This window comes from Parus major, chromosome 17 (genome assembly GCF_001522545.3).
Source record: "Parus major isolate Abel chromosome 17, Parus_major1.1, whole genome shotgun sequence".
NCBI classification, from domain to species: domain Eukaryota; kingdom Metazoa; phylum Chordata; class Aves; order Passeriformes; family Paridae; genus Parus; species Parus major.
Window position 1 is genome coordinate 6097102 of NC_031785.1, and position 16372 is coordinate 6113473.

A 16372-nucleotide genomic window follows, 5' to 3' on the forward strand; every position below is an offset into this window, starting at 1 on the left:
CTGTCACTCCAAAGGCTTAACACTGAAATTTTGCCTGATAAAGGCAGCTGGACAGAAACAGAGCACTCTGGAATCCAGAGGGAGTCACAGAACTCGCTGCTACCTTTTCTCTGGCTTTCCTCATTTTCTTCCCCTTTTAAGGAAGAGAGATATTTTCAGTGCTTAATTACTACATTAGAGCTGAGACTGGATCACTCTCCAGACATGCAGCAGCAGCAGTCTCTTGTTGCACTTGCCCACTTTTACAATAGCAGTGATGATGTTGTTCCCCCTTTGGGGCTGGGATAAGAGGTGGATGAGGTGCCTGATGAGTGCAGGGGTGCACTGGAGGCATTGAGAACAACATCATCCTTGGCACTTTTCATCTCCATTTCTCATTGCTGAGAAAACATGATGTTTTCTCTAGGAAACTAAAAATCCAGGCTGGGTTGGGTTAGCACCCCTTCCCTCTGGCAGGAGGATAATTTGTCAGTGTCAGACACGGTGTGCAAAGCAAGGTGTGGATGGACATTATCAGGGAGCACTTGCCTGGTCCAGAGGCTTTGGGCAGGAGCATCTGTCCCACCTGTCCCACCTGGCAGTCAAGCTGCTCTCGAGAGAATTGGGTGGTTCCTTTCAGCTAAGCCCCCTTTTCCTCAAGCTGTACAGTTACAGCTGAGTTTCCAGCCTTCTCTATAGCCCAGTTACTCCTCAAATGCTTGGTTTACTTGTTTAAAGTAGTTAATGATTGCCCTCTCCTGGCTGGCCTCTCTTACTGCTGCATTGCAGCGCTGCTTCTTGGCAGAGCTCTTTTCCAAGCTCAGTGGGAAGCTCCAGGCTGACTCTCCCAGCTCCTGGCTGGATGACACACAAGGTGAATCGGGAGTTCGTTCTCTTTTTGCAAACCCCTCTTCTGACCCCTTCAGAACCCTCTGCTCTCACACAATCTGGCACCAAATTGCATCTGATTTGAAGAAAGCGTTTATTGCCCTGTGTGGGGTCAGTTCCCTGCGCTCCCAGGCCAGGGAGCACCTGGGGCAGGTGATGCTGTCACTGCAGCCACGGGCTCTGCCTGTGGGCTGCTGCTGCTGCCTTCAGCTTTCACTTGACACACCTCCTGTCAAAACAACAAAGGCAGGGTAAGTGAATCTACCAAGGCACCAGAAAGAGAGAATTTACTCAAGAAAGAAGGATTTTCCTTTCCCTTTTTAGCTGATTATATCTAAGAGGAGCTGGCCCAGGCACAGACAGTGCTTGCCCAGGTGCTCAGCTCCTGCTGGTGCCATTTTCCAGGCCTGTTCTGGAAAGAGGAAACCAAGTTTCTGAGGCAAAGTTGGGCTCTGTGTGCTCTGAAGGAAAGGAGGAACTTAGTGGGAAATAAGTAAAAAGTTTGTGCTGCTCAGGTACTCAGCATAAATGAAGTTCTGTTAATGCCTGCAGCTGACACAGGGCTTTGTGAATTTGCTCCGGTGCTCTGTTCACATCCACCTCCTTCAGCCTGATGACAAAGATCCCCAAAATGTTTTCTGTGTTTGTTTAATCGATTTTTTTACTCCTCAGGTGCAGTGGCTAACTTTGGCCAGTAACTACTATCCCCAATTGCACCAGAGCTTGTAAGCACAGACAGTCCTGACTAATTCCTCTCATCTTGCCCAAATTTAGATGTGATCCAGAGACTGCAACCCCCCCAGTCCACAGCTGTGTGCAGTTCATGGAGAGGAGCTGGGCTCTGTCTCCCAGGTGCTGCTCATTTGCTAAATGGAGAGGAGATCTGCCCCAGCCCCAAGTGCAGCCCCATTCCAAAGGTTTCACTCTCTTTCTCTGTCCTCTATTCCTCTGAACCTGTGGGGCAGTTTTAAAAGCAGCCTCTTGAGGCTGGATAATTGTTGGGGATAATGTTGGAGCCACCCTGGTGGCTTGGAGCCTGCTGATGTGGATGGGCAGATGACCAGGACAGAGCAGCAAAGGTAAGATGTCTTTCACCTTCAATTTGCAAACAGGAGCCCCTGTCCAGCTGACTCAGGGTCTGGGTCATTTACAGGATAAAATGTCTTAAATTGAGTGGCAGAGGTGAGGACTGGACCTGGTTCATGTTTGGGTGGAAAATATGAAGGAAAATATCCCTGGGGCCTCCTGCCCTTTCTGCAGCTCCTGGGGGCAGCTGGTCCTTGCTGGGGGGGCAAAATCAGAGGTTTCAGGGCAAAATCAGTAATTTCAGGGCAAAAATCACTTGTCTATTTCCCCCCTGGCAGGGGTAGGCAGGCTGTTATCAGGGTTCCCTGTGGATTTGCTTTAGGGGTGCTATTTTAAACCTCTGCTGAAGCAAGCTCGTGGTTATCTAACCCTCTAAATCATTTCCAACACCTCGAAATCATGTCTCCAAGAGCCCAGTTTGGCAGCTGGAGGTGCAGCCTGGGGTCTTGCAGCCCTGCCTGGAGGGGGCTGTGGTGGTTTTGGTGACACAGAGTGCACAGTACCGTTTTCCAAGGCGCAAACACGATCTGCTCTGCCCTCAGCCCCAGGCACTCCACGTGGCGCTCAAATTCCTCCCGGTCCGCTGTGCTTATGCTCAGATTCCGGGCTGGAGAGGGAGAAGGACTTGTCAGGTGTTAAGATACGGACTGGTGGCCTCAGCACAGCCTTTGTGTCACATCCCTGTCCGTGCTGCCCCCCTTCCCCAGCAGTTTGGATGTGGTCTGTGCGGGGGTCTCTCACCCTGAGAGGGAACACATCTGAGCAAAACCAACCTTGGGCACCTCTTGTTTAACCCTCTCCCTCTGGTCCTGTATGCTTAAAGGGATTGCAGGATGGTTTGATATTCTTGGGGGTGTCAGGAGGGACATGTAGGGAGGCAGTTTTATATATGGTGTCTTCAATATCTCTTAAGCAACTCCTTTGCAGCCTGGCAAGATAATGGGGAGCATTACCAGGGTCAAAACTGCTGCTTTATGGGTTTGTGGTTAAATCTGATCAGGTTTAGCACTGCAAAGCCACATGCTCTGCCCTGGGAGACAAGTACTGAAACACCATGGTTGGCTTGAAAATCTTGAGATTTTACAGTGATACTGATACTGAATTGTATTTGCTTCCTGTTCTTTGAATATTTATGGTGTAAGTTGGTTTGGTCTTTAACTTGCTTTTCTTTCCTGTTCTGCTAAGAGATTGTGGGGTTTAATGGGGTTTGCAAATCCCATGATCCCTGCAGTGTTGCTCTCAGGAAAATCACTGACTGTCGGTGAAACCAAGTTGCTGTATGTTTTTAGTTGATCACTTTGTGTGTGTGTTCAGGTGTGCTGTGATAGCTTTAAATTACTTTAGGATGGAGTTTCATACCATAGAGATACTGCCCCAAATACGTCCTGTCCTTCTGCATTTGGTACTGGATGAGTAAAAGGTTTTCAGAGCTCATGTTCATCAGCATCCCCTCAGTTCGCTGGGTCTTGGCTTGGAGAGAACAGATACAATAATTCAGATTTTCAGTGCTGCAGCAGCAATAAACTCCAGTCCAGGTGTGGGCAATGTCAGTACTCCCTGGGATTCAGCCCTCAGTAGCAGGTGAAGACAAATGTCCTGAAATAGGGTGATTTTTTTGGCTCTTCATTTATACAAATTGTATTTATTAAAAATGGGGCTGGGGTGTGAAAGAGCCTGAGTCCCCCAGCTCATGTCCTGCTGTTGGGATGTGCTGAATGATGTGGAGTGTTGGGACTCAGGGTTTGAAGGGTGAGAACAAGCTGTGTGCCAGGGGATTGCAATTCCCACCCCAGCCTGGTTCACCCCACTTCCTCAGCAAGGAGGAAGCAGCTCAGAACGAGAGGCTTCATTAATTCACTAAAACCTGCCATGAGTGTTCCCTCCTTCCCCCAAGGGACTGTGAAATAACTTCACCAGCAGGATGTTGCTCTCCTGCAGGGATGGGGGCAGGTTTGCTCCTGGCACAGCATTACTCTGGGTTCAGTGGGGCTGTGATCCCTGGGAGCTGGAATAACCTGGGTGCCCCTGGGTTTGAGGAGCGGTTTGGAGCTCACCGAGGCCTCAAACAGGCAAAGAGACTCGGGAATAAAACACATCAGATAATGTAAAACAGGGACATGGCCCTTTGTGTGTGTGAATCCATGTGAAACCATGAGCTGGGTGATAACCCCACTGATGCTGCTCACCATCCTTCACCAGCGTGGCATTACCGACACTGACTTCCAGGTAGGTGAGGTTGTTGGTAAAACATTGGTCCCCCCTGGAGAGAGAGAGGGGAAGGGGTCGATGCCATGGGTCTGGAAAGGACCAGCAAAGCCCCAGCCCTGGTCCTGACCCCACCCCAGGCACCTGCCACCTCCTGCCCAGGGTTAATTCCTGTTGCTGTTAAAATCAAGGCATTTCTCCCGTGCGTTTTCCTGACCTCCAGCGGCAGCTCGTGGTCTCAGCCTTGCCATTGCTCGCCCACCCCTTGGTGGTCAGACGTTTTCCACCCTGAAATAACTGAAACCTCAAAGTGCTGCCTGCGTTGGCATGGAAAAAAGTCATCCCCTGAAATTCTGAGCTTGTGGGGGAAACAGCTTTGGGTGCCTGGCAGAGTCAGCAGCTGTGGCACAGGGACCTCTGGAGAGGTCTTCTCCTTGTCTGCAGGGCTTGGTGCCCGTGAGGCCTCTGTGCCCTGCAAAACTTGTCTGAACCTGCGGTCTGCCAAATAAATAAGTAACTAAAGGAGATGAGGGAGCAAAGAGAGGGCAGAGGATGCACAGAGCGGGCAGGAGAGACTCCTTTTGCAAAAAACAATCTGGAATCGTGCTCGCACCTTGTGCTAAAAGATTTTCGGGCTGTAGCAGGGAGGGGATGGGTTGAGGGCACAGGGACCGTATCTTACACGGCCACGTAGTGGCTGATGAGCAGCTGCTGCCCGCTGGCACCGGGCTCCAAGCGCAGGAAGGCGTGATCGATGAGCAGCATCTCCACTTGGTGCTGGGGGAACTGGGCAGCCCCTGCCAGGTACAGCCACGTCCCCAGCAGCTGTGGGGAGGGAGGGACAGGGTGGTGACAGCAGAAACTCTGAGATTTCCACCCTCCCCCTGGCAAAAGTGATAGTGCTGCTAGTTCTCCCTCTGGCATTTGCAGCGACAAGGTGAAATATTTCCAAATGAACCGGGGGAAAAAAGAAATATAGCTGAGCGTGGGGGTTGTGAAGGATGGGGGTGCTGCGGCAGGGTCAGGACAGCCCGGGGGATTTATACCAAAAATACCCAGCCCACCCGCCTTGTTCCAAGGTCACTGTTGGGAACCTGAGAAAATTCGGGGTGTCCGGGGACCAAACGCATCCCGTTTGTTGCAGGTGTTTCCCTGACAGCACCGTGGCCGATGTGCTGGGGGAGCAGTGGGAACAAGGCGGGGTTGTTCCCTTTCCCAAGGGACGGGAGGCTCAGCAGAGCAGCCCCGGGCTCCGGGCAGGCGGGGGCAGCCCCCGGGGCTCGCAGTCTGTCCTACCTCGGATGCCGTGGAGCTGTCGGGGCGCTGGGCTCCGCAGGGCGCAGCATCCGCGGGCAGCAGGGCGGCGAGGCTCAGCAGCAGCGCGGTGCCGGCCCAGGCCATGGCTGTCCGGGCACGCTGTCCGAGCACAGCCCTGCACACACGGCCTCTCCTGGCTCCTGCAGCTCTGCTGGGAGGGGACAGGATGTCCCCAGGGCTGCCGGATCTGCGCCCGTGTCGCAATCGGTGCCTTTCGGGGGCGATGCCCAGGGAAGAGCCACGTGCTTGGCACTTGCCCCGGCCTCGGATGTGGCTGCTCTCGGCAAGTGTTGGCTGTTAGGGATGTACTTACTGTATTTAATACTTAAATCTGCCCGAAAAGTGCCCATTTCCCCCCTGTGAGCAGCTGCCATAGGCACCTCTTGCTCTGCTAATGAGATGTGTGACCCTCCCAGTGCTGGTTTGGCTGCAGAACCCCCCACCCCAATCCAGGCAAAGCCCAAGGGGGCTTTGAAGAGAAGGTGCTTTTGCTGTCCTTGCCAAAACTGGCCTTAAAAGTTGGTGTTTATGGGTCTCAGAGGTCACCCCTGTCCTGCTGGACACATCCCCTGTGGCATCTCTGACCCTCCTGTCCTGCTGCTGTCCCTGGGCTGTCAGACAGGCACATCTTGTTTCTCTGGCATTTTGTGTGCCTTTTCCTCTCTGGCAGCAGAGCCTCTTGAACACTTTGGTCTGGCTCTGGGTGATGGTTTTTCCTGTCCTCTCATCCTTTCCTCTCCTCAGAGACACTTGGGGAAGGTGCAGTGTCACCTCTTGTCACCCCACCCTGCAGTGACCCCTGCACAAGCCTGTGGTGTGGATGGAGCCTTGTGGGATTTGGCTTGAAAACGGAGGGTGGGGATGTTCAGGTGCTAAGAATGTTGTGTTGGGGGAGACTCGAGGGGGTTGGCAGGTCTGTGTGTCACCCTGATGGGTGGGTGCTCATGTCCCAGTGTCCTGAGGCTGGGAGGGTCCCCTGCCACCACAGAGTGTGAGGGATGAGCACCTCCGTGCCCACTGCCATGCTTGGCCCTGGCTGGGTTTTTTCTGGAGCATTTCTCATCTCTGGGTGGGTTTGGAGATGCAGCACCCTGGGCAGGGCAGGCAGGAGGGGGTCCCAGAGAAGATGGAGCAGGAGCAGCCAGTGGTTGAAACACAGGAGTTTATTTTGGGGCCAGTTGAGAAGAGTGAAACCGGGTGTTTAATTCAGGAGGAAAAACCAAAACATGTGTAGGATAAGAGGTTCTGAGGCTGTGCTGAGCATGGCTGGGCTGGGGGAGGATGAGGATGGAGGAAGTAACCCGTCCATGGGGGTTACCCCAGCTGTGGATCTGCATTGTCTCCACCCCCGGGCAGGGGACAGGCATGCTGTGGGAGAGAGGAGATCGGCTCTTGGAGCTCCCTCACCCAGAACCACCAGGAATGGCTGGGGTAGGATGCTCAAGGAGGAGCGGGGATGCACAGCAGGGAAGCTGTGCTGGGGGGACTAAACTTGCATTCCCCCTCAGACCCCAACCCAACTGGAAACAGAACCTGGAGCTCATCCACCCCCAGCAGGGGTTTGTACCTCTGTGGAAGCGTAGAACACATCCTTCTCAGTGAAGCCCAGGCACTGCAGGTGGGCTTTGAACTCCTCCATGTGCTCCTTGCTCACATTGGGTGTCCGTGCTGTCAGAGAAATGGAGAAGGGGGGGAAAAGAAGTGGAGTTTTAGTGTTGCTTTGCTCCTGGGTGATCCCCATAGTGCAGATGGGGAGCTCACTGCCTGTCCCTCTTTCCCCTCTATCAGGGGAAAAGGGCTTTTTGCCTTGCTTGTGAGGACTGGAGGTGTCCATGGCCCTTGATTTGTCCCTGAGGAAGCATCTGCTCACCTGAGAGACTCAGATTTGGGAAGTCAATGTTGATGTGGTTCAGGATCAGCAGGTCTTTGTCACTTTGGATCAGTCTCGCCATGGAAACCACCTCATTTTCATCAACTGGAAGGTATGGAGAGAGTGAGATTTCTCCACTGGTGAGCATCCACCCTGTGCTGAGGCTCATCACCTTTTATCCTTGTGACTCATCCCAGTGGGGACCACTCTGGTCCCTCAATACCGCCATAGATGTGGTGTGTGGTGGAAGTAATATTTTTCCCCCACCTCCAGACATGATTTTAGGTGTAAAAGGCTCTGGGTGCCAAGTACTGGGAGGCAGAAGGTGGAGAGGTCAAGGGCTGTCTGAGTCCCCCCACCCCATCCCAGTGCCACAACTGGAGCTGTACCGTGCTTCATCGTGGAGTTCTGCTGAAAGACCTGGACCTTGCTGGAGTTCCTCACCACACATGTCTCATTCCTGTGGGGCAGAGAGGTCAGAGGGAGAAAATACCCCCAAGCTTTCCCCAACCAAACCCCAGGGGTGTGGAACACGAGCAGGACTGCAGAGCTTTTATTTATGTGACATAGCTGCTCTCCAGCCCCAATCTGTGGGGTGTCTCAGCCCAGAGGAAGACACCAGAGGGTAGAAATGCCCCTGGGGATGGGGGAGCCAGATCAGGGCGTGAATCCCTCTCCTTACATTCTTATGATTTCGATGATGTTGAGCTCGTCCTCATGGCTACCAGGAGAGAAAGAAAAAGCCTCAAATGTCATTGCTTCCATCTCTGCCAGGTGAGGGGGATACCTGGAGGCACCAGCAATGTAGAACCACCATCCCAGGAGCTGCAGAGGGGAGCAGAGTGGGGAAGGTTGGAGGGGCTGTGCCAGGTTCACCCACAGGCACCCCATGAGTGAAAACAAATGCTGTGTCCTGCTGTCCACAGCCAGGAGCACCCCTTGCTCTGGGCAGGATCCCAGCTGGGTGAGGGTCTCTGGGTTTTGTCCCCTTTCTGTTAAGGCACTGCCCCAGCTCCCAGGGTGGCCAGTTCTTTCTGCAATGGTGTTTCTCCTGCTCTGTGCCAGGCTGTCATTGCTTTCCTCCCATTAAAAGCTCCCAAGGGACTACATGCTGTTTATGCAGCGAAGTGTTTGTGGATGGAGACTCGTGACCTGAGCCACCATCACTTGAAGGACTTAAAATAGAGCAGTGAGGCATTGGGATGGTGCTGCCCAGCCTGGTTTGCAGGGAGATGGAAGCAGGAACCCCTAAAAATGCCTGCTCATAAGACTGTGGGTGCAGAGCTGCAAGGCTTCACCCCTTCCTTGTGCTCCTGTGCAGCAGTCTGGATTTTTTTAGGAAAACAAACATGGACAAGGCAGTGAGATGAACACTGAGCTGCCAATACATAACCTCCTCCTGTATCCACGAGGGCTGATAGGGATGGAGAGTACCTTGGATGAGGGCAGGGCTTACCTGAGGGATGGTGGTGTTGTCGAAGGTGACCGGGATCAGCGGGGCGCAGCTTTGGGGCTCGGTGGCCAGGGCAAGGGGCAGCCCCAGGAAGAGGGCAAGGGTGGCCAACATCTCCTGGCTGTCCAGGAGGATGCTCCTGCTCTGCCAGGCTGTTGCTGAGCTCTGTCCCTTATATAGGGCTGCCAGCAATGCTGGACATCTCCAGCACCAACGTGCCTGTTCCGCTGCTGTTTGCTCAGGCATGAAGCAATAGCAGGTGGAGGAAATGTGACTTGCAAAATCTTGGATTTCTTCAGCACAAAGGGAGGAAACTCCCCCTGCCCCCACAAACGAATGCTTCCCCAATGCAAGCTTTTGTTCTCAGAAATTGCAATTAATTTTGTGGGTGCCTGGCAAAGTGCTTGGCAGCTTCAGGTGTGTTTGGGGACACGGAGGGCAGCAGGACATGGCTTTCCTCCACAGGGCAAATGAGCCCTTATGGGGATGAGTGGTTGGCAGCCCTGAGAGCTTTGGGCCACACTTGTTTCCCCTTGGGACACGGGGCTTGCACTGTGTGCCCTAGGGAGGGCAGATGCCATGGGGGATTCCATGGGGTAACCATGGCTATGAGGTAGGGAACTCACCAGTGCAGTGGGCTCAGACTTTTTAAAACCTATAAATTGCAACTTAACTTTAAACACAGCATCTCCCTATTTAACAATGCCGTACGGCTCCTCTAATGTTGGCATCGTAATTAAGTGTGGTGATTAATTAATGAAACGTGTTTGCTTTCACCCTGCCCTCAGCAGCTGCTCCAGGACCTGTGGCAGGGACAATGAGGCCGGGTTTTGGTGCCAGCAGTGCCGGGAAGGGGCAGAGCAGGGCTGGGCAAACACGGCTCAGCCCTTCCCGCTGCCCCTGTCGCAACCGGCGCTGGCCAAGGCAGCTCCTGGGCTTTTTGTCCCAAACAAAACAGGATTTTTTTCCCCTTTTCTGCCCTCTTCTTTTACCCCTTGCTCTTGCCCTCATCTTTCCCCTTTTCTCTCCCATCCTCCTTCCCCCCCCCCCATTTTCCCTTTTTTTCCTTCTTGCTCCCCAGTGCTGTGGCAGGATGGGGACTGGGATGAGGCACCGCAGTTGGGAGCCAAGGGGACCCCAATTTTGTTGTGCATTTGGCATCAGGGGAAGGTTTGGGGTGTGGGTTTGGCTCCTCAGGTCACCTGGGGGAACCCCTGGGAGATGGGGTATTTTTGCACCTCTTGCCCACCTGTTTTTTTATGAAGAACCAAAAAGAAAAAAACCAAACCATTCCAGTCCTGTTCCATTGCCTCAGTTTTAAATATTTATTTAAAGTTAAAAAAAAAAAAAAGGAAAAAGAAAAGAAAAAAAAAAAAAGCTTTAAGAAGAACAAATGGTACCTGCAGCTTTGAGAAAACACAAAATCAATGGCATGGGATGAGAAATGGAGAGATCTGGAGTATGGGGGGTGTGCAGGGAGGCAGCAAATGATGGGTGGTGGTGATTTTGGCCTGGGGATGAGGTATTTCTGGCAGGGGCTGCGTGGAGGGCGAGGTATTAGGGACAGATCCTGTTAACCTTTTCTGATGGTGGTTGGGAACCAACCAGCAGGCAGTAGTGACAAAAAAAAAAATACACAAAGAGAGACTCACAGATAATTTTTTTTTTCCCTCAAAAAAATAAAATCCATAGTCCATATGAGACATGAAAACTCCAAACAGGCACTGAAGAGTTTCTGATACAGTACAGCTCTGATTACATCAATATTATTCCTTATATAGAATTAAAGATTACCATAATTATCCTCTTTAAAAAAAAAAATCCTCCAAATTTACATATAGAGACTAAATTTCTACAAAACTTAACAAAAACAAAACCCTTCCAAGCTCAGCTGGATTCTGAAACAAGGTACCATCATGTCAGTCTTGACAGAGGGGCCAAGGGAAGAGTTGCAGAGCTCGGTTTAAATGTGAGCTTAGTCCAGGGAGTCATTTGGGAACTCAGTACAGCCCAACTCAACCAACTCCAGAGGAGCTCTCTGAGGCTCAACACTTCTGGATGAGCTGTGTCCTTCACTCCCCTCCCAAAATAGTGAAGTGCTGATGAACAAAAAAAGAAAAAAAGCAAATTTGTTTGTAAATTATCCCATAAGTGATGTTGGCTGTGGTGTGAGTTGTGTTATTGACACCCATGGCCACTGAAGGATCCCTTTAAGGATGGCTGTTTCTCTGATTTAACTGTAGAACATAATCTGCTCTCTTCCCAGAGAGATTATTCTATGGGGCTTTTTGTTTTTTTTTGGGTCTGTGGCAAGACATTGTAGCACCTTCACAACCTTAAATAAAGTCATATATATAAAATAACACACTTTTTTAAGAGCACCAGAGATTTCACAGTGAGAGGTAGAAACAAATCAGATGAGCCCATTCCCTCTCTCTATTTTAGCACCAATCTCTTCCCCTCTCCTCTTTCCATTCCCCCTTCTTTGCTTCATGACTCTCCCCTACTCCAACACCACACGTTGAGAGGGGGAGTGTTGATTAAACTCATGGAAGGAGGAACTTGGCTTTTTTTTTCTCTCTTTTTTTTTTTTTTTTTCTTTTTTCTTTCTGCTTTAAATAATATAATATATATATTTTGTTTCTTCTAATATTGCACATCAAAATGCTTCCTGTACACAGAGCAGCCAGATTCAACTTGCAGCTCCGCCTGGGAGACCTGATGCAGCACGTGGCTGTCCAGAAGGTGACAAGCTCTGAGAGGGAAGCTCTATTTTTTTAATTATTTTTTTTTCAATGGAAAGAGCGTTTGGTAACTCAGGAACCAGACAAAAATGGGTGGGTGGGATGGGTGGGGGGGGAAAGAACGAAAAAACCCACACGCTGCAAGTCGCTTGAGGTTTCTGTCAATGTTTTCTTTGGTCATGGAAAAGGCTTTGTGTGTGGAACCACAACATCCAGTCCCCTGCTCCCTTTTCACCGCTCACGTCCTGACTGATGCCCGCTTCCCCCACGTCCTTGTTCTTCCTCCTTCCAACAACTGGCTGAGTTCAGTAGATCATGGGTTCTTGGAGACCTTGAGCCAAAGGCTGGAGCAAGAGTTGACCCAAAAGATACAGCCCAGCTGTCCTTGCTGCAGAGAGGGGGGAGAGCCCCTGTGAGGACAGGCCAGTGGTGGGATTGGAGCCTCAGAGCCCACCTTCCATAGCTTGTTTCAGAGGAAGCAGACGGGGCCGACCTCGAGGTGATACTGCTGTCCTGGCTCGGACGGGGGCAGGTTGTAGATGTTGACAATTGGCAGCTGCTGAGGGTCTTGTGTCCGAAAGGAAAAGAGGGTCCGATGCCAGCGCCCATCCTTGATCTGTGTGGGAGAGAAAGCTGATGAACCAGGGGGTGAACACTGCTGGAAAGGAATGTATTCCATGAGCTGTAAGCCTGAAAATCCCTCTGTGAGACAAGGGGCTGTCCCTCGGGCTGAGCAGGGCTGGGGTGGGTTTAGAGAGCATTTTGGGGACCCCTTATCAGGCTGATGGAAACGGAGCTGGAGTGGTACCACCAAGACAAACTCCTAATGCAGTGGGCCTGAATGCAGCCCTGTGACTCCACGTGGCACCAGACAAGAGCCAGGGTCACCACCCTTGGGAGCCATTTCCTCTTCTCTCATTTAACTGCTGCTATCCATGACGGGTAACTTCAGAATTTCATCTTTTGCTTTCTATTTGAAGGCCACCTGCTTCACAGGAGCTGCTATAGCATCCCAGACTGGAAAATTACTGGAGAACTGGTAAACCTGACCCTTCTCCCTTGTAGGATGAGCAGCATAGGTGTTATTTGAGCCCCAGAGCGGGCTCTGGGATTTCTCTCCATCTCTTCTCCCTTCTTTCACAACAACATACCTTGCAATCATCAGCTGCCACTTCTGGCCTGAGCTGCCCACTGGCTTCAAACATCTGTCCGTTCCAGGCCCTGAAGCGCACGGCTTTCTCCGAGGGTTTCTCAGCGGAGCCTTCGCGCCACACAGAGGTGTTCAGGCAGTGGATGGTGATGTGCTGCACCACCTCCGAGCTCAGCAGGCGCAGGAAGTTCATCTGGACTCTCCCGATGTCAAAATCCAGCTGTAAGGTGACAGAGAGGTCATAGGGGGACCCTGCAGAGGGGCTGAGGGGAGCAGGGATAGTGCAAGGTGGGATTGCAAAGGGGGTCCCTGTCCTCTGCTTTGTTCTGCACCAGGCTCCAAAGCTGGATCTGAGGTGAATATGGACAGGAGGGACAGATGCCAAGTCATTTTGGGAAGTTTTCATGGGGACACAGCAGGTCCTTTGCTTTGCAGAAAAAACTGGAAGGTCCTTGAGTAGGAGGAAAAGAATGTAAACTTCAAATTGAATACAACTTGCAAAGCAGGTTCCAGTTCATCTGCAAATGAGCCCAGATATTGCTATTTGTATTTTTAGTACAGGTACTTCCTCAACCAAAATCCCATAGCAATAACTTCACTGGAAACTTGTGTATTTAAGCTGATCTCACTTCTCCAGGTGGCGGAAAACAAAACGTGACCCAAACAAGCCAGGTCAATAAAGGATTTGGGAGCAGCATGTTTGTGAAATTACCGGTCATGTTAAGCCTGTGGGTTCATTAAACATCATTGTAACACATGGCTTTGTCTTGACAAGAGCCAATAACAGCCTTAGGTGTATTTTTTAACTCCTGAGGGCAGTTCTGGGTGCTGGAGCTGCACTAATCCTCCCCCAGCCTGTGCGCTGTGTCCTCGTGGTCACCGTCCGGTGTCCTGGGACAACACACCCTGCGTCAATATTGGGCAACAGCAGTGTGGGGCTGAGCTGTGCCTACCTTGGAGACAGTGACAGGGCTGAGACACGTCTGGCCACCGTTGGTGAAGTTACAGATGACCTTTATGGTGTCTGAGGAACAGCCAAGGTTTGGGTCAATCCAGTAGGTACCTGAGGAAATGGAGGGATTAACAAGGGCACTTAACCTTTCCAAATGAGAGTTTTGGTTTCTTTGTGACTGGGCCCAGGGAAGGAGACCACGTGAAACAGCCCTGTGGAGGAGGCAGCCTTTGCACATTTGGGGCTTCCTACCATCGGTCATCTTCTGTTCACAGTTCATCAGGTCCCGGCAGATGCGCGCAGGGTTTTCCTTGGTTCCCAGGGGTCTTTTGATGCTCTGAATGAGGTTGCTGAGGTAGTGTAGAGTCTTAAAGATCTCCCCTCCATGGTCCAGCATGAGAAGGTCTGGATGTTGGTAACCCTGGAGAGACAAGAAGGTCAGTCAGGGGTGCCTTGGGGGCACAGGGTGCTGTAACCACAAGGGCTTTCTGCATCATTTTGAGAAAAATCAGTGGTCAAAGGCTGTGCTGGCATGGGGCCAGTGAGCCACAGGCCTTGTATTGTCCCAAACAGAACATTGCTGAAATGCTGGCAAAGTCACAATGGCAAAGTCAGGAGGTCTGAAGCTTCACAAATCAGTGACACAACAGAAATATATCCTTTGACTGGACCTTTGCCTGCATAAATTCTGGATATTCCACTAGAACAGTGACAAATCAGGGCTTTGTATAAATTTTCTGCACACAGAAAGCACTGATGAGACCATTCCCAGTCTCCAGATCAAGCAAAGGCCAGAGAGTTAAAAATTTCCCCTCGTACCTCTCTCTTGAGCGCAGTGTTGGAGTCAATCAGTGTCTGGAAAGCTGCCCCAAAGCCATCTTGCTGCTGGTGTGGTGTGAAAAGGATGGAAACTGAGACTGTTAGAAGTTGAACATGCCCTGACACAGGAAAACACTTCTCAATTTAAGGCTGCAGTTTGAGCACTGCCCTGCTGACAGAGCAGGACCTGGTGTGTGTCTCAATGGGCCCTGCAGGACCTGTTATTATCATTAACAAACAGACAGAGAATGGCAACTTACAAATGAGGCTGGAACTCCTGGCGGTCCCTGGAAAACAGAGGGAAAAAAGGGGCATCAGCCAGAAAGCTGGGCAGTCACTGTTGCACAGATATTCAGCCAGGGCCTTTTGAAATCCCCCTTCCCGTGGAGAGAAGTGAGAGAGGCAACAATGCTGGATCTGTGAAACTCTTGGGATGGTTTGGACTAAAGCACAAGAAACACTGGTCCATTCACACACATGGTTTTGCATATGGGGAATGGGGCTAAGCTGTAATTTCCAGGGAGGGAGCAGTCCCTCTGGAGAGCATCACAGCAATCATTTCAGCTTCTTTCAGTCATGAACCCTTCCCACATCTACGTACCGGGGGGCCAGGGTGTCCTCGAGGGCCTGGAGGACCCTAAAGACAGAGTGGCATCAGTTAGTGAAATATCTTCAGTTTTTATTTCCATTTCTGATTTTTTACCAGCAGGAATCTGTTCCCAGCTGGATTTTTGACACCTCACAGCAGCCCCAAAACTTTCAGAGGACAAGGGGGTGGCCCCATTTTGCCCCTGCTCTGGGTACATCTGTCTGCACCTGGTCTATTCCTGCTGCATCCCTTGTTCCCAGCCCTTTAAGCTCCTCAGCTGTCATTAATGCCACGTCCCCAGGTACTCATCACATTCCATGTGTGCAATCACCCACCCTGCAGCTTTACACTTGCTAAAAGCAACTGTTTTATTTAAATACAAAATATCAATCAGAAAAAGGGATGTCAGACACTTACCCTTGGACCTTGAAGACCCTGCAGGGGAAAAAAAGAAGTGGAGAAGCTGTCAGAAAATGCTCATTACTGACCCCAAATCTCCCTGTGCTGCTCCCAGGGCACCTGTGTGAGGGCTGGGTGCTGTACTGGAGATACCACAGCTGTGGACAGCATGGTGAAGTGCTGCTGGGTTAAGGAAATGGAAATTTTACCAGCAGAGTAGTGTGGATGTGTGTGCATGTCTGTAATCAGTGTCTTGCCCTCATGGGAGCCTGTGGTCACAGCAGAGCTGGGAGTGACTCTTGATTGTTCAAAGTCAGGGACCCTCTTGGGGGCACTGGGGTGGGACCAGCACTTACCATCTCCCCACGGCTGCCTTTGTCACCCTTGGGCCCCTGCAAAGCACAGGAGGTGGCTGTCACTGACCATTCACAATTGCTGGGTGCTGCCCCCCAGAAGCTCCTTGCAAGGACTCCAGAGCATCTCTAACTCATCAGCTCAGCTTGTCACATTGGCCTCCCCATCCCAAAGCAAAAAATGTCATTACTGCCTGTTTTGGCAATGTTTGAGCTCATCTTATTGGTTTTTATCTCTGCCAGTAGCAGCCTCTGGACAGAGCTCTGAGTGGTGCTATGCTTGTGTTTTCATGAAGAGCTCACCTGATCTTTCATCTGTGGGGATCATCTTTGCCATTTTAGGGCAGGCAGGGATTTTCAACACTTCCCAAAATCAAGTGGTTCCCAGTTTAATACATTTAAAAAAAAATAAAATATTTAAATGTGTTCCTCCCCCACCCCAGGCCAAGTTCTTTGGAAAATCTGGCACTCAAAAATCTTGTCTTCCATTCTATTGAAAATCTTGCACTTATGTATGGCTGCTCCTCACTTTTCAGCTAATACTCTGCCAGCAACTATCTGTGCAGCC

The 16372-nt window shown here is 51.1% G+C and overlaps 3 protein-coding genes across 3 annotated transcripts in view; all 3 read right to left on the reverse strand.

The window, feature by feature from the left end:
• Positions 1–942: 942 nt before the first annotated feature.
• Positions 943–5629, reverse strand: LOC107211910 (alpha-1-acid glycoprotein-like). Its single transcript, XM_015644500.2, has 6 exons — positions 5455–5629; positions 4841–4983; positions 4140–4213; positions 3313–3423; positions 2457–2560; positions 943–1096 (listed from the first exon to the last, which is right to left on the reverse strand). The coding sequence occupies exons 1-6, from the start codon at positions 5557–5559 to the stop codon at positions 980–982; spliced, it is 654 nt and encodes a 217-aa protein (XP_015499986.1). The 5' UTR covers positions 5560–5629; the 3' UTR covers positions 943–979.
• Positions 5630–6620: 991 nt separating this feature from the next.
• Positions 6621–8960, reverse strand: LOC107211957 (alpha-1-acid glycoprotein 1). Its single transcript, XM_015644585.3, has 6 exons — positions 8802–8960; positions 8028–8170; positions 7735–7805; positions 7346–7450; positions 7043–7143; positions 6621–6843 (listed from the first exon to the last, which is right to left on the reverse strand). Exons 1-6 carry the CDS (start codon positions 8910–8912, stop codon positions 6790–6792), a joined length of 585 nt encoding a protein of 194 aa, XP_015500071.1. The 5' UTR covers positions 8913–8960; the 3' UTR covers positions 6621–6789.
• Positions 8961–10446: 1486 nt separating this feature from the next.
• The window catches only part of LOC107212173 (collagen alpha-1(XXVII) chain-like), a 138796-nt gene continuing 132870 nt past the window's right edge, over positions 10447–16372 (reverse strand). Inside the window, exons 53-61 of the mRNA XM_015645143.3 lie at positions 15808–15843; positions 15470–15487; positions 15065–15100; positions 14724–14750; positions 14464–14529; positions 13897–14065; positions 13646–13755; positions 12694–12912; positions 10447–12158 (exon numbers count right to left, since the gene is read on the reverse strand). Of these exons, the coding sequence (XP_015500629.1) occupies positions 12012–12158; positions 12694–12912; positions 13646–13755; positions 13897–14065; positions 14464–14529; positions 14724–14750; positions 15065–15100; positions 15470–15487; positions 15808–15843 (828 nt within the window). The 3' untranslated portion in view covers positions 10447–12011. The remainder of the gene's footprint in view (positions 12159–12693; positions 12913–13645; positions 13756–13896; positions 14066–14463; positions 14530–14723; positions 14751–15064; positions 15101–15469; positions 15488–15807; positions 15844–16372) is intronic.

What these genes read in the sequence shown, in the direction of transcription:
- LOC107211910 (XM_015644500.2), bottom strand. Translation starts at nt 5,559, where the DNA reads ATGGCCTGGGCCGGCACCGCGCTGCTGCTGAGCCTCGCCGCCCTGCTG. An exon ending in TGCCACGCTGGTGAAGGATG is followed by an intron (nt 3,424 to 4,139) that starts GTGAGCAGCATC and finishes GTTCTCTCCAAG; the next exon opens with CCAAGACCCAGCGAACTGAG. An exon ending in TGTTTGCGCCTTGGAAAACG is followed by an intron (nt 1,097 to 2,456) that starts GTACTGTGCACT and finishes TTGTTTTGACAG; the next exon opens with GAGGTGTGTCAAGTGAAAGC.
- LOC107211957 (XM_015644585.3), bottom strand. Translation starts at nt 8,912, where the DNA reads ATGTTGGCCACCCTTGCCCTCTTCCTGGGGCTGCCCCTTGCCCTGGCC. An exon ending in ATCATCGAAATCATAAGAAT is followed by an intron (nt 7,806 to 8,027) that starts GTAAGGAGAGGG and finishes TCTGCCCCACAG; the next exon opens with GAATGAGACATGTGTGGTGA. An exon ending in CCCAAATCTGAGTCTCTCAG is followed by an intron (nt 7,144 to 7,345) that starts GTGAGCAGATGC and finishes TTTCTCTGACAG; the next exon opens with CACGGACACCCAATGTGAGC.